At 42.5% G+C, this 27201-nt stretch overlaps 1 protein-coding gene across 1 annotated transcript in view; it reads left to right on the top strand.

Annotated features, from left to right (window-relative positions):
• UNC5C (unc-5 homolog C (C. elegans)) overlaps nt 1–27201 on the top strand; it is a 263351-nt gene that overhangs the window by 209437 nt on the left and 26713 nt on the right. The window contains exons 5-9 of the mRNA XM_010586171.1: nt 3643–3823; nt 5924–6091; nt 7427–7591; nt 24611–24802; nt 26062–26406. Of these exons, the coding sequence (XP_010584473.1) occupies nt 3643–3823; nt 5924–6091; nt 7427–7591; nt 24611–24802; nt 26062–26406 (1051 nt within the window). The remainder of the gene's footprint in view (nt 1–3642; nt 3824–5923; nt 6092–7426; nt 7592–24610; nt 24803–26061; nt 26407–27201) is intronic.

The following is a 27201-nucleotide window of genomic DNA, read 5'->3' as shown; positions in this document are numbered from 1 at the left end:
GTTGTAATTTTCCATCACTGTCATCTCCACAAGGGAACACTTACCCCACACTTCATGGCAGTTTTGTTGCCAATTAAATTATTTCTGTTATGATAAGGAAAAACTGATGCCCAGGCTTTTTCTACATATATGCACAACCATCCATACATTTATTAATAACAGTTGGAGGGATGTGCCTGATTTAATTGAATAAATAGAGCTAGGTACCTGTTCAAGAATCATTGTGACTATAGCCAGTAAATATACATCCTCAATATTTAGGCAACAGCAAATATCTACTCTAGAAATGTCTTCTCCAGAGAGTTGAAAAATGGAGCCATGAGGGCGTGATTTGGTATGACCCTAAAGACAGGCATCTTGTGCACTTTGAAATGCCACTCGCCTAGAAGGGTGCAGGTCTCTGGCACATAAATGTCCAGTGTTCCATCTGCCAGCCTTGTTGCAAGCATGGCGGTTTTCCCTGGGCACCAGTCACTATTATTCAGGCAGCAGAATTAAATTCAGGATAAGTTTCTTCATTGACTGGATTAACAGCCTACTTCAGCGAGGGGGCTGCACCTTGGGGAATGACATGGCATCAAAAGATATCGTTGCTTTTAACTTCTGTAATAACAGTTTGCATACCTGTCATTCATAAATCACACTGTCTCATTCTGCTTTGTTCTCTTCTCTTTTGTGTTTGACACCTGATCTCTTCCTACTTACTTGATAGAACAGCCCTGCTCCAATCCCACCTATTCTGGTTACCTCAAAAATATAAATCTAAGGTTTGGTGGTGCAGAGCACTGCAGTCACCTGCACCAGAAAAATGAAGCCGTTAGTAACTGAAAATAAATTCCGACAAAAGTCTCGTTTACATTTTGTAGTGTGTTTAATTAGTTATCCTTTCTGCAAGGACTGAGGGAGAAAACATGTCCGCTGGAGGGGTGTGCTCTTCATGTTGCTCTACTGATGGCTAAAATGTATATGAAAGCAGACTCCTGTCTTTTGTCAAATCATACATCAGTTTCCCCCTTCAGATTTAGTGACTTTATCATTTGCTACATGAACAGACTCATGACATCATAAAAAACAGGATGCCAGAAGAAGACTGAATTAGACATGTTAAAGATGCATCTTATAAAAGTGATGGAGTTTAGACATGCACAGGCAGTACCAATGTCCTGGCAAAACAGTTTTTTTCCGAAAAAAAGTCATCCTGCAAACTTAATGTTTTATCGTTAGCAAATTCTGTGAGCCATTAGGTGAAAAGGATCTTTTTCCTAAGAGATTTGGTGAAGAGCCAGAGGCTGTATACTGAATTATACAGAGTATCTTTTTTTTGTGATATTGGCAACTCCTGTTTTCATATCATCTTCAGTGTTTTTGCAGAGATGAAAGGGAATTTAATGCTCATAGCTTTAATTTTGTCTAATCAGCTGAGACTCAGACTGAATATGCATGTGTGTGTTTTTGTGGAGAGAGAAAGTGTTGCAGAGTACTGGAAAAAGAGGACCACATGCTTGAGCATGGAGCCTTGCTTAGTGCCGAGGACAGCTAGTGTATGTGCTTGGATGGGCATACCAGAAACATTTTGGGATGAGCCTTCGACCACTGGATGACTGTTGTCCTGTCCTCACTGATGTCCTGATGTCCTCAATGCGCAGAGCACAGGAAAAGTGCAGGTGTATTCGAAGGTGGTACACAGCTGTCGCAGCACATGTAGCATCTTTTAGAGTCCTGACACAAGTCTGTGGTCCATCCCAGAAATAAATAACGATATTAAAACCCAAGAAAGACATTTTGTGTGAGAGGCAGGGCTTAAGTGGCAGCCTACCACTGGAAGAGAGTTTTTACAGTCTGGGATGCATGTAGACTTGACCTGTGGGTGAGGAAGGAGCTGAATATTGTCATTGACTGAACAGGAATCTGTCTGTCTTGATTATACCTGGTACCCATTAGGATTCAAGAAAGGAGGAAGAACAATTTTAGTCATTGACTAAGAGCTTGTATCTTCCGTGGTAAAACATGAATGTTGTAGTGACAGAAACACAGCCTCCAAAGTTTTATGTCTTTTTTTTTCCTGCCCTGGTCCTCACAGACACACGTATCCATTTCCACAGCTCTTTTTGCACCATTAATTTTAAGCTATACAGTATTGATAGTTGTGAGGCTACCACATACTGCAGCGATCTGCTGTGGGAGAGGAGGGTTTAAATCAAGCCTTCCCCGGGGCAGTGCCTTTACATTCACTAAGGTGTACGTCTTTGGAAGCAGCTCACGTCTGATGCACACCCACCCAAACTGGGGTAGGGGAGCTGGAGCTGCTTAAAGTAAGGGTAAAGATGGGGAGTGGGCAGTGGGCAGCTTGAATCTAAGCCCACGTCCACCAGCACTGGTCTTGCAGCATTGGACCGGCTCTGTCTGGGAATGAATTGAGCCCTCTGTGTTTAAGACCGGGAGAGGCCATTGGGTTTCTCCCCACAGCTTGGGGCAGTCTGTACGGCTGTCTCAGCGGGAACAGGTTCTCTGTTGGTTTGGGGGTATGTTGATGCTCAGGCAGTTCCTCTAATGTCTTTGGAAAAGTGGGGTTTGTAAGAGCAGGTCTTGGCACCTCGCAGGTCCAGTGGGTCGATTGTGTTTATGTTTTTCTTCCTTTAATTAAATCCTGGGCACGAGCTGAAGTGATCCAGTGACATCAAGGCCCAGCTTTGATCCATCCAGGGCCCCAGTCCAGTCCTTCAGAGCACGCTCGGTTCAAATGAAAACAAGCTACCAGATTTGCAGCCAAATTATATTAGAGCGGCTCGCAGCAGTCAGCTGGGATATAATACAGTGTTTCTTTAGGAAGGCAATAAAGAGAACATTGTCTAGATTAAAAATCACATATGAAAATATTTTCTGTGTAACCGAGGAAATTACGCTTTATTAAAATAAAATATAGCTTACATAAAGAAAAGGGAAAAATAAGCACTGATGCAGTCTTTGTGATTCCCTATTTCCTTGGTAACTATTTCCTTGGTCTCTATTTTGTTTAATCCGGATTGCAGCAAAATGGTAACATGCATGTACATGTGAGTGCATGTGTGCTTAAAAACATTGGCATGTTTGTAATTTGTTAGTGTGATCTACTCTGGTGTAGGGCCTCATTGTGTTAGACCCAGGTCAGGTATGTACAAGGTTACTGCATTATTAGCTGCCTAATTAGACAAGATGTACAAAAGAATGGGTGAGATCTCTGCTGATTTAGGGGTTTTGATGTTGTAAGGGAATTTTCTGTTTGTAGATATGGTCCCAAGGTATCACCCCTTCCTTATCCCTTGCCTCAGACTCTGAAAGCATAGAACAGCTATTTGTCTCTGTGCAGTAGCTGGCAGTCTTTGAAAATGCATTGATATTTTCAAGGCAAGGCAAGACAGCTCTTGTGTGGAAGGGTGGGAGGGAAGGGGACCTGAAGGAAAGGGTAGGCGTGAAGGGTGTTCTCCCACGTTTCTGCCATCCTGTTTTATTTCATTTGGCAGTGTGCCTCAGGTGAGTCCTTCATGATGTGCCTTGACTCATAACACTTTCTGGGATGAGCAATGTACTCACAGATACTGTGACCATTGTGGTGTGACCTGGTGCTGACTCATTGCCTCCCCTTTGCCCCTTTGAAATCCCAAGGTTGAGTGGCTGAAGAACGAAGAGGTGATTGATCCCGTGGAAGACCGAAATTTTTACATCACCATCGATCACAACCTGATCATCAAGCAAGCCCGGCTTTCTGACACGGCCAATTACACTTGTGTCGCAAAAAACATTGTGGCCAAAAGGAAAAGCACCACAGCGACTGTGATTGTCTATGGTAAGTGATGCCTTGTCCCACTGCATGTGGATGGATGCGCACTCAAAGCGAGAGGTGGGGCAGGAGGGGGATGCAAAATGCCTGTATGCAACTCTTAGTGCGGGCAGTGTCCAGGCTGGGCCACCTGTGCTGCCTGTTGACTTGCAGCCATATGCAGGGACTGCAGTAAGGGTTCATTACTGAAAACACTCAGAAGTACGGGCCTGATGGCTTGGCTTATCGGTGACAGACAATGGCATTAAAGGAGGAACAGGCACCTACACAACCAGCCAGCTGCCTCACTGAAGACAAGGCAGTTGCTCCCCTTTCCATTACACATGCCAGCTGGATGCAGCAAGGAGCCATTAGGGCACTTGCTCCAGCAGGACTGTCCAAGACATTGCTTTCTACCAACGCATTTCACATTCTTAGTGATGCTTTTCAGAAATAAGAGTAAAACCAAAAGGAAGTTTGTGCTTCCAGATACTGGTAAGAGTGTCAGAGTTCAGCAGAATCTTCCATCTTCTTATATCTCTTTTAATAAACTTATTTTTGGTGTCTACTACCAAAACATACTCTGATGTCAGGGGCAAAGTAGCAAAGCATTCTGGGAATGCAGTTCACAGGCACACAACCTAGCTTAAAAATAAACATCGAGGGAATACAAAGTGTGGGATAACATTACTCTGTGTCTGCATCCACAGTCCTGATATAATATTGAGGCTGGCCGTGCTTTGGCTGGGGAGGGGTCGGATGAGATGCCCTCCTGAAGTCTCTTCCAGCCTGCGTTGCGCTGCAGCTCTGCCCCACCAGTCCAAGCTTTTGCCCCTGCAAAGTTACTGCCCCGATGCGTCCCAGGCAGGGGTATCCATCAGAACAAAACCTGCTCTGACGACATGCCAGCTGACTGTCCTGGTGTTCCTTACAATCAGCTTAATTATAGGATAGACAAGTAGGAAAAAATCCCTATGATTATCCCTAATATTCATTTCATATTCAGGGTAGCAGTTAGATTTAATTGTAAGCAGTTGCTTCCCTGAAGTTACAATGAGGGCCTTTTAGTTCAGTTTTTATAGAAAACCGACTGAATTGAGTTGATTAGCAGTGTTTGTGATATTGAGGGATGGACCATGCAAGAGCACTGTGTTTTGTAACTGTGATGAATGCAGAAACATAAAGATGCAGGCATACTGCAACTCTTCCTCATACATATACAGCATTTTTTTCAACAGTGCAGTCAAGAGACATATGTAGGAGAACAGCCATTTTTATGGGGTTTGCTGCCAGAGCTGCTTAAGGGTTGTGTCATATCACAAACATTTGGGTTTAGGGAATCTGAGCAGTTAGTGTGTTATCCATATCCTGGTGATGACATTATTACATAGACCACCACAGCTCTTTCTTCATCCATCCCTCTATCCCAGAAACTGAGGTGGGTGACAAAGAGAGTCAGCATAAATATCTTCCCAAAGTTCAATAGTAAAAATGCATTTAGTGTGAGTTGACTCTGGACAGCTTAAATATATGCTGTGGAAGTGCTGGGACATTCATATGCACCAGCTATGTCCACAGAGGGGTGAGTGAAATTGTCCTGACATCCTGCAATCACCTTTTGGAAAGAACAAGAAAGAAAATTATCAATTTGTAATCGAAACACAGGGGTCTCTCAGCATGTATAGATGATGGTTACATCCGAGAATGAGCTGGAGTGCAGGGCACCTCCCTTTGGAAAATGGTGCAGCTGTCAGAGCGCAGGCTTCTGGCTGGCGGAGCTGTGGGTGCTCTCTGAACCCACAGGGATTTTGGCCGTACACACACCTTAGTCCTGGGTCAGGTCGGTTGTCAGGAGAAGGCAGGTCACCAGCCAGCCCTAATAGTCATCAAATGGTATTTGTCATTCAGCGTCAGCATTTCTTCGACTTGTACAATGACTTCTGGCATGCTGTACATTCAGTACGTTGGAGACATGGGTTTGTGTCTGTTCAGTGTTGCTTCTCATGCTCTTCCCAGCTGTCACTTGTGACTCCTGTTGGAGGCAGCATGACACAGAGCCAGAGGTACCTTTGAGATGACCAGGGTGGCTTGCCTATACTATCATACACTTTCTCTCTTGCTTTTCAGTGAATGGAGGCTGGTCTACCTGGACTGAGTGGTCAGTGTGTAACAGCCGATGCGGGAGAGGCTTTCAGAAGCGTACAAGGACCTGCACCAATCCTGCCCCACTCAACGGTGGTGCCTTCTGCGAGGGCCAGAGCGTTCAGAAAATAGCTTGCACCACTCTGTGTCCAGGTTCAGTATGAACAGTACATAGCCCTAGATAAACGGTTTGTCTGTCACCAGTCATTTCAGGAGAACTCTATTAGTTACAAAAGCCTCCTTCTCTTTATTAATAAATCCAACATTTCAGTGAATGAATATGAAATTGTATTGCGTAAGTAGATAAAATCATCATTTACATCATACCAGGCAGCAAGGGATTCAGCCTTACTTTTGCACACAGCTTGCACCGGTGTCTCAGCCCTGGTAATTCAGGGGATTTGGGGAACATTCAGAACTTCAATTGTGGGAGATAAATGTTGAAAGCTCTGGAAAAGGACTGGAATTTGAATATAGAAAGCAACTATGATGTAAATATATTTGCAGCGTCTCTTCAGTCCAGCTGTCAGAGCAGGTGAAGCGTCTGGGGTGTGGATGTTAAAATTGAGGCACGTGTTTACTTAACTTCAAATACAAAGATGTTTATACTGGAAAGAGATGTGTATCCATGCCTTTAAAAGGTATTTAAATGTAAACTTCTGAAAAATACAAAATTGTCTCATGCAAGGTAGTTGGTGGCTTTTTTGTGACAAAAGTTCTGCCATCTGTCCTATTGTTCAATGCTTTCCTACCTCTGCAGTCCCACTCAAATCGATGGCAGTAAGGTCATTTTCACCTTGTGAAGCTTGGCCATCCAACTCTGGGTCTTAGTGGTGGGTGGAACTTGATGAGCTGAAATTTCATCTCTGGTCGGTATTCCAAGTGACTGACTCCTGGCTCAGGCTGTGTCACTAGAACAATTTCATAGTTTGTTCTTCAGCTGTTCAATTTAGTGCTTTTGAAAATCATTTGTGGGATTTTGAAAGGTGCTAAACACGTTCCTGATTCTGCTCATGTGAAATAGTTCAGTGCCTCTAGATATATCTTTTAATAGAAAATATTTAACATCAAATATCTTCCTGCTAAAGAAGAATTTCTGGCCAAGCTTGACTTCCTTAACTTTAACCTCTTTGTTAAAAAATGCCAAAAAAAACCCCCAAAACCACAGATTCCTGACTTGTTGCTCATTTTCTTGTACACATTGAGCACAGATAAACTGCTGACTAGTTTATAGAAGGGGGAGGAAAGAGCAGAAATGGGGCCGGCACAGAGAGAAAGGAGAGGGAGAGTGAGTGTGCATCCACAGGCCAGAAATAGAACTTTAAGAAGAGCAGACTGACTCTTTTTAAGAAGATCAGACTGACAATCTTTCTGCCTTGCCAGGAATGGCCAGGAGTTGCAGGCTAGCTTGTGCCGAGACATGCATCGCTCCAGCTTGGTCTCACTTTTATGTACCCCATAACAAGTCGTGTCCTTTCTTTGTCTCAGTGGATGGCAAGTGGACGTCCTGGAGCAAGTGGTCCACCTGTGGCACGGAGTGCACCCACTGGCGCCGGAGGGAGTGCACAGCCCCAGCGCCAAAGAACGGGGGAAAGGACTGCGAGGGGCTGGTGCTGCAGTCCAAGAACTGCACCGATGGGCTCTGCATGCAGGGTAAGTGCCGCTGTGATGCCTCCGGGGTCTGGGTTGTATGTGGCTGCAGGAAAACCTGCAATAGCTGCAGATCAGCATCAACAACCTAAAGTCACAGAATCACCTGTAGGATGGAGAAATGAGTTAATCCAGTTCTCACCAGTCTGGACACCTCACTCTTCTTCCCTGAAGATGAATGTAATGCCGTCTGAGGTTTATGAAGTTGAGCAGTGAAGAATTAGAAAGTCTCATAACAGAGCCCTCTCCTCCCTGCCCTCTCCTCCATACAGTCCTTCGCTCTAATACCGGCTCAGCATCTGTCCAGGGAAGCCTGGCAGTGACTCTTATGGCAATGCAAATGAAAAGCAGAGGGTTTAGGGCAAAGCCAGCATTTCCAAAAGAGTAAACTTGGCAAAGCAGATCAGCTTATGGCTTCTTACTGTCAGGAATGGTGGATGCATGTGTTTCTACATATAATAGTTATGCCTCTTTTTCAATCTGAGGTGCCCTGTAGTAGAAAGAGGTACCCTGCATCTATTTAGTGCCTGTGCAAACTTCCTATATAGTTATCAGCATGCTGGAGCCTCATGAAGATCAGGTCTATCACTGAAGTCTATTCTGCCTGCGCCTATTCACGCCATGATCCTGCCTTTGTGACTAATAAGAGCGAGAAGTAAAAATAAGTAGGCTTTTAGTGTGATTCTGACATATGCTGATGAACAATTAGTCTTCTCTGCACCCCATCAGCTCTCAAAAATGAGGTCTTCTCTGTTTTGCTGGTGCATTGAAACTTCCTTTCACATTTTGTTAGCACAATAACCTGAGCCAAAATCCTCACATACACCTCCTGTTTCTTCATCCTGTCTCTGCAGTATTTCTCTGTCAAGCCTCAGCTCTCCATTGCCCAAAGCCTTGTGGTTGTAACTGTCTGGTATCTATGTGTCCAGATCATAAAATGCTTTTGAGTTCTCTCATGAAAAAGGAGTCAGGAATTTTTATTCTCTGAGGCAGGTTACCTTTGACTGAAATAGTCACAATGACAGAAAAGTGACACTACTAGCTAATAAATAGGTCTACTTCTTGAAAAAGTGACATATAGATGGCTACTGTGCTGGCAGTGATCTCTGAGCTACTCTATGGCACAGCATGGCCATTTGCTCCAAAGTTTCCCAGATTTAGAAAAAAGGCTGCTTCAGTGTGGCTTGCACAAACACTTTCATCACGTTAAAAACTATTACTCAATGTCAGCAGCCTATAAAGCTGTAATTCCTCAAAACATTTGTTTTTATGGGGAAGACAGAAAGTGAGATTCAGAGCTCCTCTCTGTTTTTTTTCTAAAGGTAGAAAAAAAATAAAAATCCAGCCACGTCTGACTGTATAACACCTTGGTGACTTTTATAGTGGGGAAGCTAACGTACCCCTAGCTCCAGCAGTGTGAATAAGTCATTATGGGAAATTAGGAAGAAAAGATACATTTCCCCATATAGAAGAGCTCTTCACTATCAGATTATATTTAGACAGGTGTATGTCATCTCTGTGTATGTGCATAAAGAGAGCCATTTAAGCAGAAATCTTGTGGAAAAGTAGATATAATGGTACGGCAGAATAAAAGCCCTGTAGGGATCTCATTTATCTGTTGATGGTATATTGCATTTTATTTGTGAAAGCGGATGCTGATTATAAAGCAGAGGTCTTCAGCGGGAGAGAGGGCGAGGCTGTTGTGAATCCTATTCTGTTTCATATATATGTGTATAAAAAATGGTAATGAAAAATATACAGTCACATATTGACCTGCTTGGCTCCAGGGGCTGTGATAATCCTTCAGTGTTGGAATTTAATGGCAGTGTTTTAATGGTGTCTTTATACTTGCGGGGTTTCATATACCTGTAAAACTTGCAGTCCTGCTCCCTGATCCATCACTGCTGAGAAGATTGATTTGCCGTACTTGGTGGCAGTGTGCCTGCTGCTCTCTCTCTTCCTCTCTCTTTTTCTTTATTTCTCCTTCTCAGTTTATGCAAAACCAATCTGAACACTTACATTTTTACCAGCGTGGATCCAGATTCATAGCAAATCTTCCTGCTGAGCTAGGAGGAAACACAGGACTCCTTTCATTCCTAAAACACCATGCCTTTTTCCACATTATTTGAGGTTGGTGGGGACTGGCCTGGAACTGACATTTCTCCTAGCCTGGAGACCTGTGGATCCACAGCAGACTTCTCCAACGCCTTCATGCCAGTGGGTCTGTCATGGCACGGGTGGCATGGAGGGAGCCACAGCCGCCTTTCCTCTGTGGCTGTAGCCCTCTGGGAAACGTGTTGGCCGGCTGCTTACCTGCACCATAGCCAAATCCTGCTCCTAGGTGCCCTGGTGCTTCCTCCTTAGTGTACGTCTTTAGTGAGAGCTTGAAGGTTGTCTTTAGCACCATGGGTGTAGTTAAGGTCAAAGAATTAGTAGACGGACTTTCTTACCAGGAGTCATTAGGATGTTGCTTTGAAAAAAACTCACTTGTAAATATATATCTCTATATAGCTGTACATAAAAGATATCCTGGAAAATGTTGGATTGAGTGAGTCTAATTTACAAGCCCTTTCTCTTCCAGTCTATTATTCACTTCAGTGGCATCAGCTGGATAAATCAATAAGCTCTTTCATCAGACTGCCCGTGCTCCAGCAAAGAGCAACAGTCTGCACCACTATCGATTTCTGTGGGGATAAAAACTGTGGAGCTTTCTCCATCCCTTGTAATTACAGTATTTTACACCCAAAGCTCTAGTTTGTGCTTACCACTAACTGTGGCATTTCTCGTGCAACTCTGCTGTCACATTTATTCAGACTAATGATCTTGCTAGTACACACATACGCTCCCTTATCCAGTAGTTAGTATTTTTCTGTTAACATGAAAGGATGAACAGTCATTAAACTAGAAAGCCTGCAGAGAGACAGCAGGCTGAATTGAAGAAGAAAAGCAGCTGTAGTGAAAATTCAGGACGGTCATTGCTATTTTAAGTTTCCAGATACACAATATTGCCTAGCAGGTCCCATTGTAACAATTTCATAATTCCCATAATAGCATTAATATGATCTTCCGGAACAAAATATGCTGTAGGTGTAAGAAGAATTGGCTGGTTACCACCCACGCTAGTTGCATTATTGCCTCCAAAGTTGCATTATTTCCCATTTGAAGTATGAGTACTGTGGTAAATACTTCAGTGCAAGGAACAACACTTTTAAAGGCATGCACTGCATCTCACAGGGGATCTCTATAAACTGAAACACTGCAATTAGCCCTCCACTCATCCCACCTAATGACTTTGGTGGGTGTTCTGTGTGGGAACCAAGAAAGCGAAGCACTCCACTGCTGGCTCAACTTCAGCACAAGTAGTTCCCTTCACTAGATCACAAATATGTTTAAAGCAATGTACAAGGGGAAGTGCTTTGCTGGGCCCAGTCTGGAATGACTGCGAGATCATGTGTGCGGTACCAAACAGATGCTAAAAGTCCCTGGTGGGCCGAATTCTGCTTTGCGTTATGTGTAAAATGCTGCTGGTAATCAGGAAGAGGTGGGCAACCTATGAAGAGAGTTAGCTGTGTTGCACGGTTATGTTAAAGGCTTATTACACGAGTCATGACATGCAACTGTCATGCTCACAGCATGTCACCTGTGTCCTTTCTGTTGAGGAACTGAAGTGACAGTGTTCAGATCTGTATTGTCCCTGTCCTGAATAAATTAGTACAGAAAGTCCATAGGCGTGAGGTTGGTGCCTGTGCATGCTGGCAAAGCTGTTGGTCTTTTCTGAAATCATGCCTGTGATACGCAGGGTTGGCACTAGCACAGTCAGAGGAAGACAACCAGTGCTCCTTCTTCAGCTCACTCTTGGCTTTAGTAGACCATTGTGGCTTTCCATAAAAGGCTGGCTAAGTTGTGCTTTCAATTTTTTCCAAAACACAGGGCTAGCTATCTTACAGCAGCAAGGTAATACTGAAGCACATGTTGTCGCTTGAGGACTATGGATTATATAGTTACATAAATAGTACTGTTGCTCTTTGTAGTAAAACCTGTTTGCTTTATACAGTCTAACAATATGGAATACAAATCCATCATTGAATAGGGCCAAAAGGAAATTTCCACTTGTGAATCATTGCCAAGTGTCATCAGATCCAGTGTGGACTTTTCCTTTGTTGCTTGGATTTAAATAAATGCACATGAAAAGACTGAAACGTGCTACTGTTGCTAAAGAAAGGAAGAAAAGATTCAAAAGATCTTCATCCGTCATCTGGACTAACTCTCGGGTCACTTTGGTTCTCTCCCTGCATGTAGCTTAACTACTTGGAAATTCAAATAGCAGATACACCACTTGAGAAAAAGGCACCTATACCATGGTGAAGATGTTATTATCAGACTAGTAATTCCATTCCTTGTTAAAAAAAGGTTGCCTTCTAGTCGAGAGTGAATTGATGTGAAATGATGTCGGCAAATCTGTATTTGCTGAGCACTTTGAAATCCTGGTCTGAAAGGCAGTATGAAGTTCATAAGGTTCCCTCTTACAAAGATAGTGCCTAAGCGAGTGAGAAGATGCAGTTTGTCATGCTTGTGCACAAAATGGTTAACTGCTGCCCTTTTCCAGTCTCATGCCTGTTTATACACAGATCTTGAGTAGAAAGCAAGGTTAACCTGATACTAACATCTCTTTCTTCCCAAAACATATATATTCTGCGCATGCCCGGCTTGTTTAACATAACATGCCAGAACCTCTGATGGAATAAGCATTTGTTTCCCTTTTTGGCTTGTTTTGAAAGCAGGCATTCAGGGAAGAATTACAGGGCAGAGCAGTTTGATGAGGACCTCTGGTCCTCCAGAGCAGATTAGTGTGCAAAGAGCAGGGGAATGTTTTCCAGACTCCAGAAGGTAAGCAAAGCTCTCTCAAGGGAGACTGCAACAGAAGCCTGTGTGTGCAGAGGAATGAAATAAACCCTTTTATTAAGAGCATGTGGGTCAAGAGAGAACTTCTAATATGTTCAGTCTGTCAGCCTAATGATATAGCCACCTGGCCTGTTTCGCTGAGCCCTTGCAGGGTGGGTTTCATTCATTTGAAGAATGCATCTCATCTGTTCCTAGAGGAAGTTTTCTGTAATATTGTTATTTGATATGAGTAAAGAGATGTGTCATTCTGTTCTCAACCCTACTACTATGTAATGGTGTAGCAGCCAAGGGAGTTTATGCACACATCTCAGAATTATGACTCATCTTTATTTTTATTGTAGTGACATGAGAAATCCCCAGCTGAGAAGCGTCCACAGTCTGGTGGGCCCTCTGCAACTGAGAGTTCTTGCCTAGAAAACCTACTGCTTGAAGCAGACAAAAGCATTGAGAAAATAGAAGTGCAGAGCCACGAGCAGAACCCAGGACACTGAAATCACTATGTCTTACCCCTGTCAGTTCAGAAAGAGCTACCTCCACATTAATTTTAATGAAAGGCAAGTGCTCTAAGATCTCTAGGCTGTTCTCAAAAATCTGAACTAATTAAAAAATATTATAGGCATGCAGAGAGGAGAAAAACCCCAACCTTGTCCATTTGTAATTTTCATTCTTCTTAATTCCCTTGTTTTTTTCTTTTATTCTTCCCTTATTCCTCTGCACATTAAAAACAAAACAAAACAAAACCGAAAAGTTATGCAGACAGATGAAAGAAAAAGGCAAAGCTTACAATAAGGTCTAACTGACACATTAACTTCATTGTAGAAAAAAAAACAACCCATACAGTGACAATAATGAGTGTTTATATTTTCCTTACCATGTACAAAGGTGGGTATATTTCATGACTTTTGCTTTCCTGGCAGGGTGTCAGGCAGAGCAAGGTTACGTGAGCAGCCCAAGGCTCATTAGGGAGTCAGTGACAGAATCAGGAGTAAAAGTCAAGTGTTCTCTGTTTCTAAACCTGTGTTCTACAAAAAGGACTAAAACATTGGCAGCATCCTTAAATGAAAACGCATGTTGGGGAAGGAAGTTTCTGTAGTTTGGGAAATGAACATTGAGCTGATCAGCTGATTCTGGAGTCTCTGGGATTTTTGAGGTTATAAGCCAGGGAATACAAGTTACCTTGCCTGTAAGCTTACAGACCTGCCAAAGATTTTGGTACCTGTCACTGAACAATCACGTGGATAATTCATGCTTTCTATGAGCTTTTTTTCCCAGCATTACTAACAGTTTCAATCCCCTCTTCTAGATCTTCTTCCAGCTGTCACTTCCTTCACGTAGCTATTTGCCATGTGTCCTCTTTTCAGTGCTGCCCTATGTCCTTATTTCAGCCCTCCCTGTAACCTGTTTGCTCTTGTCCCGCTACAACTGCAAAACAAAGCAAACCCCAGGAAGTCTATTTAACATTCAGTCATTGCAAACGTGGAATTTGCAAATACATGATCTAGCAAATTGCAATGTTAGACGTGTTTACTTTTGCTGTCAAACATGCATAACAAACCCAATGTTAAGGTTCTGTGCTTCTAAGATACTAAAGACTGACATAAGATTTAGCTAAAAGGTCAAAGTCCTTAACTGTAGAAGACTGCAAAAAAAGATTTGTCAAAATTGCCTATTCTAATCCACATCAAATTTTAGCAACAAGTTATCCTACTCTTCCATCTTCCCTCACTCCCATATAGATGACATGCGTGTTTAAACTCCAGCAAGACCTTTCTAACAATGTTAACAAAATGTCAGGAATCTAATTTAAAATGAAAACATAGTTGCAATCTTAATTATAGAATATTATAAACTCCTGTTCAAGGACAGAACAAGAGAGGCTCCCCATTTAACCTACTCACTCAGGAAAGATCTGAGATAATACCCAAGTAAATAATCAGTCACAAAACCTCAAGCCTCCTGTTTATTAGCCCACCCTGAACATGCCAATAATTAGTCCGTTAGAAGGAAAATAAATTACTGTGCATTATCTCTGGGATGCCTGATATCATATCTGACCTTCAGCATCATTACTGGAGACATGAAGGTCTTTCTTTAGAATAGCAAATACAGGAAGAAGCTGGGCACATTCTGTCTGAGAGTTTTTTGCAGCTCCAGGGACTTTGTTTGTTTTTGGTTTGGTTTGGGTTTGGTTGTGTTTTTTTTTTAATTTTTAACCACCACAAATAAGGTATAAGACATCACATCTTCTTGTTTATGTGCTGGAGCTCCTGGGAAATAGCAGGGGAGAGAAACAATTAACAGCAATTACAATTCAAAGATTATTGTTAATATTTCTCCTGTGGTAAATTTGCATTAGCAACATGTTAAGTGAACGTGAAACCTTAACACTAAACAGTCAGAACATGGGGTTTACTCCAAGGTTCCTCTTGTACCATTAACTCTGCCCCATTGTAGAAAAGGAAGTACTGGAAGCTTGTGCAGTCTCAGTCTCTGGACAGTGGGACCTGCACAGAACAATTTGAAACTCCTGAATATCAAATTAAGTCTTCTAAATTCCTTCTCCTAACATGAGAATATGTGACTGCTTGTCCATCACAGGGACTAGACAGAAACATATAGCATTGCAATGCATCTGAATTAACATGTTGAAAGCCCTTGAAAGTCTTTTTTGAAAGCTTTGAGCCTTTGCATGTTGTATTGATCATCTAGAATTTCCTTTAAAAATAGAGAAACTCAGTAAGCTGGTGCTAGCTGTAGGATTGCTGAGAGGTAATGGTGAGCTAGGTAAGGCAAAAGGAGGCATAAGATGGAAACAGGACTAGTAATAGAAGGTCACTACTACAGTCACGGCACTGCGAACACTGCAGGGGCACGTGCCTTTTTTCTTCTTTGTCTCAAAAATGTCTTTTTATAATGGAATTCAGAATTGCTGCATGTGTCTTCCCAGGAGTGTAGAGTTTTACAAAATCTGAAATTGGACTGACTTTGAATTGAGAATGGCATTTTACAGGAAAAGGGAGAGAAGCTGAATTTCTAGAACCTGGAAATTGGAAAGAGCAATATATACTTTTTTTTGTAACTCATTGAGGTCCATTGAACTCAAAAATCAACAAAACAAAACCAAATTAAAAAAAAATATTAGGGTTCTTAACCCAATTTTATTCAAACTTTTCAGGATAATTTCCAAGACTGAGACTGATTATAGAAAATTTAAGCAAAAGCCAGAGATTTTAAATAAAATTCTGAGCTGGGGAAAAGAGGAAGATAACTGAATTAATGCTGAAAGAAGCCCTCATCATGGGAATTAAGAACAGAAGCAATTGGGTGCATGTTGCTTGGGACTGGTATGGAAAAAATGACCAGCTTGGTGGCTTTGAGTTATTAAATACTGGAACTCATCTGACGTGTATGTATCACAGAGAAACAAAGGGTTGTTTCTGGAAACTCTCATTTCACAATGTATGCCCTACATACCTACTTTACATCCTCTAAGAACCGCTTCCTTCAAATTTTAGGCATCTGCATGTGAGAATTAGTCTCTGTTCATCTGTCCAGCATAGCGCTGTGGTTCAGAGCCTGTTGCCAGCAAGAGCTTAGTCCTACATCAGTGTCGCTACACTAGATAGAGCCATCAAAGTAGAGAAAGAAAGGCAGCAGTTGTATGCGTGCCTTCTTCTTTTCTTGGAGGCAATTTAAGGGCATTGACTTTGGAGCCAGAAGGGGGGTAAGTGCTGTTACAATATGTTATGCTCAATCTGTTGAGTTCATTGCAACAGGATGTTATTGAGACATGTCATGTGGCTAGGCTTTCAAAAGGGCCACGTAATTACATGACCTTAGCTCCTTTGAAACTGCTACATAGAGGGTAAAGAACATTTATAGATTAGAAGCAAGTGGTGCCGGATTAAAATATGATGCATTAAAGGAACAAGCAGTTATGGTGTGCTTTATGCAATCTTCACTTTATTAAGTGGAAGTGCATGTCTCCAACTCTCACTGACCTTGATACAGTCTCAAAATATGTATCATTATCTGTGACCTCAGCAGCTGATGGTATAAAGCAATTTCTTAGCAGGAAAATTGTAAATATTTTTGTAAATATGACCCAAACTCTATAAGCCCTAGTAAATAAGTGCCCAGAAAGATCACCTTCAGCTACTCCACCATCTTACCCAGTTACTTGCTGGGAAGAGGGAAAGTAGCTGGGGAAAATACAAATGGAAAACCATGAATTTTTCTGTCTTGTGAATATTTTATTTTCTGCAAGCAACAGAGTAAAATATTTTCATAATCGGATCAATTCACTCTAAAATTGATATCCATTAATACAAATTCAGCATGACTAAAAAACTAGCAAAATCTATTAAGGACCAAAAAGGGGAGCCGCTTACAAAATTCCCTCTGCATGAAGTCGTGACCTAGTGTTTTATACCACAGACATAAAAGCTGTCTTTAAAACATGTCAGTTCGCAGACCAAGGCAGTATATTCCCAGAGCTTTGTAGGTAAAAATCAAACACAGGATTTCAGGATGCCCATTGTCATGATACTGAGTTCCCAGTCTGAGCACCATGTACGTGTATATATGCCCATGAATATGCTGAAGGGTATATTCTTCCCCAGTGGAAAAAAGGGAGCTTAGAAAAGTTATTTTGGTGACTCTTTGGTGACACTCTATTTCAGTTTCAGTCTCAAGGGAGTCAGTGCCATAATCTCTGCACAGTTATCTTTCATAGGTCTGAGATTCTCCATTACCAAATGCTTCATTTTTCCCGAACTTGGCAGAAGGTTTATCTACTCCTCCCAAGGAAAATTGCAGCAGATGAATTCATGCTGTAAAAAGGGTCAGCCTGCGTATTTGTCAAAGCTAATCCCCTAAGGCAGGTGATCCTACACATGCAGATACGCTGAAGGCCATTCATCCACAGAGACTTGCCGTTGTGTCTCTTGTGGCCTCTGGCACAAATGTGTTTCCAGAAGGTCAGAGCAAGATATGTGGGACCAGAATGCTCAGGCTAGATTTCCAATGTTGGGGATCATCTGCCTTCCCAAACTGCACCAAACTAATTAAATGAGCTTCAAAATCTATTTAGTTAAATGGTCACAATTTCCCAAATCAGTGCAAGTGTGACTGATGCTGAAATTGAGTTAAACTAAATTGATAAAAAGCCTGCTGAAGTCTTTTCTATATACCAACGTCAGATTGGTTTATCTTTCCAGTACAACCTGACATATCCACCCTTCTCCACTTTTCCCAGTGTGTTACATCATTAAGTGCTTAAATTGCTCTTCACATGCTTTATAGAAAGAGAGTAGGCAATGCCTACGTAATGCACCTTTATAATGATACATCTGCATTCGTACAAAGGATTTGTGCCAGTATAATTACTTTAGTTAAAAAAAGCCCACCTTTAGCACTTAATACAAGCACTTCCACAGGGACAAAAAATGTATTTACAAGCCTAAAGTGGAATATAAAGTAGAATGCATGGAGAAACATCAATTTAATTAAAGGCTTTTTAATGAATGCATCTACCATGCAATTACAGTGGTGCAATTTCTGTGCGTTAACCTAAGCCTCCAACTGATTATCCAGGTACGACATAGGGTGAGGTACTTGTAAAATGAGGGAAACAAATACCAACTTTTGGTAAGCCTGTGAGAGCCTCAAATAGGAGGCACTATGCAAGTGTAAAGTATGATTATTACTATTTTACTCATTCAGCAGTAAGTTACACAACAAAACATCAAAAGCCCTTTTGAAAATGTACATTTCCCAACAAGCTGGAGGAAGAAGCTTAAATTACTTTTCTCAAAGCAAGTAGCTCACTGTGAAACCAGCTGCTCTGAGTGTGAGTCAGCAGCCCCAGCAGCCATCCCAGAGTCAAACCCACCAGCACCTTTCTAAATTCACTCTCATTAAAAATTTTGATGATCCTGCTAGAAGTCCCTCAGGTATTTGCCAAGCAGTGCTGTTGATACAAGGAGGGGGAAAAAAAAAAAAAACACAAAAAAAAAAAAAAAGAAAAAGATCTCTTTTCACTGCTGTTACTTTGAAGAGAGGAGGGAAGTCATTCTCCATTATTTCAGTTACTAATCCCAGCAGGTTTGCATCATTATCTGATGAAAATGTCCTTTCTCATTGTTTGAAGGTGTAGTCAGAGGGACCAGCGTGAAAGCCAACTTTCTAAAGCAATACCTGTGCTTTTGTGCTGGGAGCATAGCAATAATCCTACCTCCTGCGCAGCCACCACCACCAGAGCATGGCTGCAAGCCTTCCCCTTACTGCTGCCACTGCAACATCCACTTTCTTTTGGAAGAGCACTTTCATGACAAAGGGGTGTTTAAAAGTAGTTTTATTCTAAAAAGTCCTGCCCAAATGGCAGAAGGCATCTGTAATTGCCACGTTTGAGTGATCTCTGACAAATGTGTTTAATTTGCAAGTGCAAATGGAGCTGGCATTTGACTAGCGGACGGCTAGGGTTGCCAGTTTGGCTGGGATGCTGAAAGTCAACCCAAGGTAAGGTCTCTGCTAGCTTCAGCCAGGGAAGCCTGCCTACATACTGTGAGAAAACAGGGTTGTATGACCACCACAGCATATCTTGTGTAGTGCCATAACCTCAACAAGGACTTTACACCCAGCATGAGTGGCCACCTAGCCATCCACAGCCAGGTTGGTCAGCTGTGACTCTTGGCCCTCAGCAAAAAATTGGCATGCCATGACTCAAACGCATCTCACTCAGCAGCCCTTACCCTTTCCACCTTGTCCATGCCTTCCTTCTATGTAAAAACCACATGTTTTTCAGGCTGAAAATGCGTCCTTGCAGACACTTGTGCAAGCTGGGCTATGTTTGCATGGAAACAGTTGGCTGGAGTTGGATGCTTGGTTCAGTTTGCAGCACATACAGGAGAATAAAATCAAGCTAACTTTAGTAAGCATGTTGGTTTGCGAGGCTAATGGAAGCAGCAAACAGTATCCTTGCCTCATTCTCCTGTTTTAACAGATGTGCCTTTGAATACATACACAAAACATTTCTGTTGAAGAAACTGGTGTCACTCTTATGTAGCTGCAAGGATGCTCTCTGTAGTTGTCAGTAAAAGAATCTATGCAAACTTGTAAAACGCAAATAAGTATTTGTGACAGAGTCTATGAAGAGGTTGCAATGAGGTAAATTTCTTTTAGAGTATTTGAGGACCACACTTCTTTACTTTGCTGAAAAGACTTGAATTTGGATTTCCATTTTCCTGGGAGGAGAAAATGCTTTCAATAATATCACAGCTAATCCAGTCCTTTGTGCCCATTGAGTGGCAGTTGCTAGATCACTTCAGATGTGGCAGGAATGAGTCACAACCTGGAATGCAAAACTCACCAGCTGAAATGCAATGTATGGAGAGAGGAATAGCCTTTGCAACTGCACGGGTGAGTTCGAGCTCCGTGGGTGATGCAGAGCAGGGAGATGCATGCTGCCCCATGCCAGCTGGCTCCGCTGAGAACATGCTGGGGCACACGAAATGCAGAGAGACGTCCCCAGCTTTCCCAGTGGATTTGAGTATGAGGCAAAAAGGTGTTTGGAGATGCAGCCAGCTTAAATTCCACCTTGTCCTTGTGCCTTGTATTTCCTACTGGCTGCCTCTCAGTCTCCAGAGGCTTCTCGCTAAAGGAAATATTGGCCATAAGGCTATAGCTGAAATTGAGGTTGACTAAATATGGGCCTCAGCGTTCATCTGGGGAGTAAGTGGGGAGTAACTAGGGTACTGTAAATTCATGCCCACACTTGCTAAGCATTCACTCAAGCCCTCAGAAGTAGCTTACCTGACTTTTTATGGCCAATACTTGGAGTACACTGGTAGAAGTAGGAAGCAGTTATTACGAAAGATTGAGTATGTGTGCTGAGAGTACACATAGGTGAACTTGCCTCAAAGAACCAAATAAATGAATGTAAAACATAATATTTCTAAAAGCAATTATAAGGCTAGAATCATTGCTGTGAAATAAAGTTTTAAATAGATATTACACGCAATATAGTCTGTCCCATGATGCCTCAAAAAAACCATCACCATCAAAAAGCAGCTCTTCTTGCTCTGGTGTGGTAGGTTGACCTTGGCTGCATGCCAGGCGCCCACCAAAGCCGCTCCATCACTCCCCCTCCTTAGCTGGACATGGGAGAGAAAATATAACAAAGAGCTCATGGGTCAAGGTAAGGACAGGGCAAGATCACTCTGCAATTACCATCACAGGCAAAACAGACTCGACTTGAGAAAAATTAATTTAATTTATTGCCAATCATATCAGAGAAGGGTAATGAGAAATAAACCCAAATCTTAAACCACCTTACCCCACCCATACCCCCACCCCTTCTTTCCAGGCTTAACTTTACTCCCAATTTTCTCTACCACCTTCCCCCAGCAGTGCAGGGGGACGGCGAATGGGGGTTGGGGTCAGTTCATCACACTTTGTCTCTGCCGCTCCTTCCTCCTCAAGGGGAGGACTCCTCACTCTTCCCCTGCTCCAGCATGGGGTCCCTCCCACGGGAGACAGTCCTCCATGAACTTCTCCAACGTGAGTCCTTCCCATGGGCTGCTGTCCTTCATGAACTGCTCAAGCATGTGTCCCTTCCACGGGTGCAGGATTTCAGGCACAGACTGCTCCAGTGTGGGTCCCCCATGGGGTCACAAGTCCTGTCAGAAAACCTGCTTCAGCGTGGGCTCCTCTCTCCACAGATCCACAGGTCCTGCCAAGAGCCTGCTCCAGTGCGGGCTTCCCACAGGGTCACAGCCTCCTTTGGGCATCCACCTTCTCTGGTGTGGGGTCCTCCCTGGGCTGCAGGTGGATATTTGCTCCACCGTGGACCTCCCTGGGCTGCAAGGGGACAGCCTGCCTCACCATGGTCTTCACCGCGGGCTGCAGGGGAATGTCTACTCCGGCGCCTGGAGCATCTCCTCCCCCTCCTTCTTCACTGACCTGGGTGTCTTCAGGGTTGTTTCTCTCACATCTTCTCACTCCTCTCCTCCCGCTGCAATTGTGCAGGGTTGGCTTCTTAAATCTGTTATCCCAGAGGCGCTACCAGTATTGCCGATGGGCTCAGCCTTGGCCAACAGCGGGTCCGTCTTGGACCCAGCTGTCATTGACTCCGTTGGACGTAGGGGAAGCTTCTAGCAGCTTCTCACAGAAGCCACCCCTGTAACCTCCCTGCTACCAAAACCTTGCCACGCAAACCCAATACATCTGGTATTTCAGTTAAAGTAGCCTTTATGCAATGGTTAATGTCTGGAAACTTTGGGCGAAAGTGTGTCTGTACCTGTGATTGGGATAGACTATATCTTCATTAGCAAGCAGTGCAGCAAAGCAGGGAGAGCTATGTGAAGCACAACAGATGCCAAGCACCCAAACTCAGCATTTCTGGGAGTTGGGGATTATTACTCTGGTCTGCCTGTAATGTGGTCCTATGCATTAGGCACGCATCAGGAGTGCATTTTCCAGTTTCATTTCACCTGCAGGGAGCCCCCGGCTGTGCAAGCTCCTTGCAGTGCAATCCAAGGAGAGGGGGTGAAATTCCCTTCAAAAGCACTGAAGGGAAGGTGATGGAGGAAAGGTACCTTCTGTCTTACACCAACTCTAATCCCGTCCCTGACAGCGACTCCTCCACTTCCTTTGGATTTGTCACTTACTTACCTTTCCAGCAGGATGGGACTTCAGCATTTCAGTCATTTCCCGTATGGACGGAAAGCAGCTGGGAGGTGCTTCGTGAGTTCATAGGACTCGTGCAAACTAAGCAGCTCCAGCATGCTGTGCTGTAGGAGCTGCAGAAAGAAAAGACAAAGGAAACGATCTCTCTTATTTATCCGTTCCAAAATACAGCTGTAAATTGTGTTATGATTTTGTCGATATATGGTGCTTGCAAAGATTTCAAATAAATAATGTTATGACCCCAGGGGCCTTATTGATTTTGTAATAATTTCGAAGAGAAGCCACTCACTTTCTTGTTTGCTGACAAATTCTCTGCTCCCTGAGGAATTCCTATTGAACATGTATTAAAGACAGGATAAAATAATTCCAGGGGAATACAGAGAGAGGGCTTTGTGCATGGACTCTGCTTGGCGAATGGGTATTTAACCTCTGACCAGTGACGACAGGTCTCCTTTAGCTCTATTGGATCAACAGCAAGCTACTATAATTAAATAAAAAAACTGTTTAGAGCCTCACCGAACATGTCCTGGGAATTAAAGCATATGGCAGGGATAGGGAAAAAAGACTTTCCATATGCTAATGACCCTTGATGTCTGAAATAAATTAGATCCATTAGAGTTTATGCTCAATAAAAGAAAGACTTTAAGCACTCCAAAGTTAGTGACTCGAGACCGATTTTGGCTTAGAAATTCAATCTGCCTGCTTATTAATTCTTAGTAAGGCTCTGGAGGAGACAGGGGATGCAAAATCATAATTCTGTGCTGTATCAGAATTTTAAAGTGCCATCAGTTTCTTTTCCTCCTTTTTTTTAATTAAACCATTTTTCATGCTTCCCTTTTTTGTTCTCCTCATTAATTTGATTTTGTTCCCATTTTTGTTTAATTTCTTTCTTTTTAAGGTTTCATTTATCCTATTTCAACTGAACAGAGAACGCAGAATGAATATGGATTTTCTTGTAAGTTTAATGTTTGATTTTACGTTCCTGGGTGCTAATTTGATGCTGTTCCTTGGGTCAAGCTTTAGTGTTACACCAGCTCTGTGTGACTAGGCAAAGAGGAACCTATTCAGCAGCGTAAGTGGCATGCTGCTTGCTTGACAGCAGTCACAGTGTTTCTCTGTCAGCGGGTTGCCACAGAATGATAACAGCCCTTACGCACGAGGAAAATGGGAGAAGATGCTGCCTCGGAGAAAGAAACTGGAGAGAATGAACCCTCTTCTCATGAAAATGTCCTTAGCAAATGGAAAAAATGTGGTGGAGGGATAACTTTCTTTGCGCTGAAACTCAGGGATCTGCTTCCTGAACTGCTGGGGGAAAAAAATGTGATGTTTTGAGGCTGGTACATTGAAGGTATGATAGCTAGGAGCTTACAGCAATTCATCAGTCCCTTTCAACATCTGCCAGCTCTCACCTCTACAGCTGCAGGGCAGCCTGGCTTAAATGGCTAGAAGATGGGGAGCAAGAAAATAAAATAAAAATTATTTCACATGTTTCAAACTACACAAAAATGGGGTACTAAAAAAGTCTGATTTGGTTTCTCACTTTCTTTTTTCATTACATTATCTCTAGAACTGGGATTCTTCATTGTATAGAAACACATCAGATTTTGATCATGTAGTCAGACCTTTTCGAAAAAAAAGTCTAGTGGATAATGATGCTAGAGATTAGCCTGGAATTAGTGCTGAAGATACGGTATAAGCAGCTAGTAGAAATATCATAGCCATTTTCTCACAAGACAGCTCTAATAAATCTGGATTCCTTTCAGTAAATTACCACATTATTTCTTATGCTTGCTTTGGCTTTTATCCAAATATGTATGTGTTAATGCCAGTGATGAGAAGTCAGTGTTTGATTCCCTGCTTCACTAGTTTATTTTTTTAAAATGGAAATGGTTCGAAGGTAAAAATGTCTTGACACATTATAGTTCAAAAAAAAGGCAAACTCAAAGATACATCCTGGTATTCCAGGCATTCCATTAGAAAATGGACTTTTTGGTTTTTCTGACTTTTTATTTGATTAAAAAATTAGGCTTCTAAAGTTTAAAAACGCACAGCATGGTTTTTGTTATTAGATGAACCACTAAATACCAATATTATGACACTGTGTCACTAAGACATACTATTTTATTTCATAGAGTGAATTTGCTTCATGAGACTAAGTCTAATGTTTGTTATGCTTAGTAGTTCACAGCCTGGGTACTCGATAGATGAACGAGTAGATAGGGAAAGAGTTAGAACACAAGTTAGAGAGAAATCAAAGATCATTTTCCATCAAAAGGGCATAGACCTGTTATATAGCTTTGGAAATGGATTTTAAATTAACCTATAAAAAAGGTAGTAAATATCTGCAGGAAATGAGAATAATAAGAATGTGTTTTCTTGAAAGTCCTTGTGAGGAGCACATTTCTTCAAGGTTCCTGGCCTCTCTCCCTCTAGCTGCTCCTGACTCGGATGACGTTGCTCTCTACGTCGGGATCGTCATAGCTGTGATCGTGTGCCTGGCTATTTCTGTGGTCGTGGCCCTGTTTGTCTATCGCAAGAACCACCGTGACTTTGAGTCAGATATTATTGACTCCTCGGCGCTAAATGGGGGATTTCAGCCTGTTAACATCAAGGCTGCAAGGCAAGGTTAGTTGTCATTTCACTCCATGGTGACCAGTTCAGGAAGATGCTATAAGGTTATGGTCTCTTGGGCTACATGAATGATACTCGCTGGATGCTTGTTGGCACTTGACAAAAGGGAGAAAGATCATACCCATTAGTTTCTGATAGTCAAATGCTCAAAACTCACATTGGCGTTTTTCAGATGTGCTCAAGAGCATAAAGCAGAGGAATTTAACTTCTGAAGAGAGAGCGTGAATGTGAGAGTGAAACACAAAGACTTTTATGAAAATAGAGGTCCAGCTCAAATTGAAATCAAAGGCAAAGCTCTGACAGAAACAACAGAGGCAGGAGTGATACTACAGTACAGTAATTCTATCACATCTTTCTCCCCTTTTTTCACTAATAGCTTTTTTTATTGTGCCCTGTCTCCACAGGCATAAATAGTAGTTTAAGAAGTACTGTACTTTCAATAGACAATGTAGAAGAAGTTGCAGTAGAACATCATTTAATAATAAGCATTTTTATCACTGGTGTGTAACATCTTGATTATTTCTACACTTCACTGGCCAGAAAAAAAACACTCTAAAGTTAGTACTGGCTTTTTCAAGACCCGTATTTAGGCTGTAGAGTTCCTCTTTTTTCGCAGTATGTGTGCAAAAAGAATAAATCAAAGTAAGAGTTAAGGTGACAAGAGAGTTGTCATGAGGAAGATTAGCAGAAAAGTCATTTTCTTTGCTGGAGATACTTTTAAAACAAATCTCAAAAATGTGTGATGCAGGTACTAATCCCCCACTGTGGGGAGTCTTGGGCATGATGACTTCATAGATTTTTTCTGTCTTTTATTTCAGGAATGCTATCGTTAGGCCAATTGGATAAATTGGTTAATGATTGTCACTTAGCATTTAGGGAGGGGGTATTAGTTAATAAAACTATATCTACTGAGTATGGAAAACATCTTGCCCTGAAGCTAAGCATGTCATACTGGAAATCTGAGTGCAGCCTGGAAAAATAATCCCAGTGAAAAAATCCTTAGAGCAGAAACGTGCTGTAATTTTGTATGACGATTAGATTCCATAGCAGCTGGGGCAATACAAGCCCTGGGAGTTTGCTGGAAAGATGCATGGAAAAGGAGACTAAGGTCAGTCTGCAAGGACTTTGCGTATCTTAACCTTTGGTAGGAAGTGCAAAATACAAAATACGGAATGCAAACCCGAACCATTACCTGGAAGAAATTCATCAGAATAGAGAAGTAATATGGTTCTTCTTTCTCATCTCCAATGCAGACCTCCTGGCAGTGCCACCAGACCTCACTTCAGCTGCAGCCATGTACAGGGGTCCTGTTTATGCCTTGCATGATGTCTCTGATAAAATCCCAATGACCAATTCTCCGATCTTGGACCCACTGCCCAACCTGAAAATCAAGGTTTATAACACCTCTGGTGCAGTCACCCCCCAGGATGACCTCTCTGACTTCTCCTCCAAGCTGTCCCCGCAGATCACACAGTCTCTGCTGGAGAATGAGACCCTGAACATGAAAAACCAGAGCCTTGCTCGGCAAACAGACCCATCGTGCACTGCATTTGGGACCTTCAACTCTTTAGGAGGTCACCTAGTAATTCCGAATTCAGGTAAGTGCTAGCCATGTTGGCTTAAAGGCTCAGTTGTTTTGTATTTTTAAAAGTGGAGTTAGCTTGCTTTTATGCAGGAAAAAGCAGGGTCTCTCCCGAGACTCTGCCTTTTCTTTGTTCAGAACAAACAGATGGGGTTTTTCCCCCCATACACATCTACCAAGGTACTTCAAGTATTCTTTTCCCAAAGTCCTGGCCACCTTTTTAACAGAAAATTGCAGGGCTCTTAGCCACTTTCTGAGACAGGAGAGCCTTCAGAGCTTCCCTGTGTGAAGTGAGATTCACCATCCTTGACCTTTTCCTTTCATGCAGCTCTAGAAAAGGGACTGTGAGCCAGAAAGCCTCAATCCTGTCATCACACATAAAAAGGACAAATTAATTAAAAAACAAATCGGTTGTTCCACTTCCAATTCATTGCAGACTGTGTGGCATTGAAGTAGGACAGCAGAATATTAATTTTTGGAAGGCTTTTTTCCTGCACACATTACATACCCGAGGAAAATAAGGCCCAAGAGTGTCTTTTCTTGTATTCCTCTCCTTGTTATGCATATTGTTGACTTGTTTTACAACTAGGAAAGAGGGGGACTGAGCAACGAGTGCCTTTTGATGTAATTGCAAAGTGCTGCTCAGTCTTTCTCATACTGTACAAGGCCAGGCTGCCAGGCCCCTTTCAAGCCGCCCAGACACCAGGAGGCAGTTTCAGAGCATCCAGGGAGCTCCTGGGCAGCCTTGGGAGAGCTCAGCTCTTGCAGCTGGATTTTTTAGGGAAGCCATACTACTGTTTGGTTCCTAAAT

The sequence above is a fragment of the Haliaeetus leucocephalus genome, unplaced genomic scaffold (assembly GCF_000737465.1).
Source record: "Haliaeetus leucocephalus isolate CR32 unplaced genomic scaffold, Haliaeetus_leucocephalus-4.0 Scaffold140, whole genome shotgun sequence".
Taxonomy (NCBI): Eukaryota; Metazoa; Chordata; class Aves; order Accipitriformes; family Accipitridae; genus Haliaeetus; species Haliaeetus leucocephalus.
This window is presented reverse-complemented; position numbering and strand designations above follow the sequence as displayed.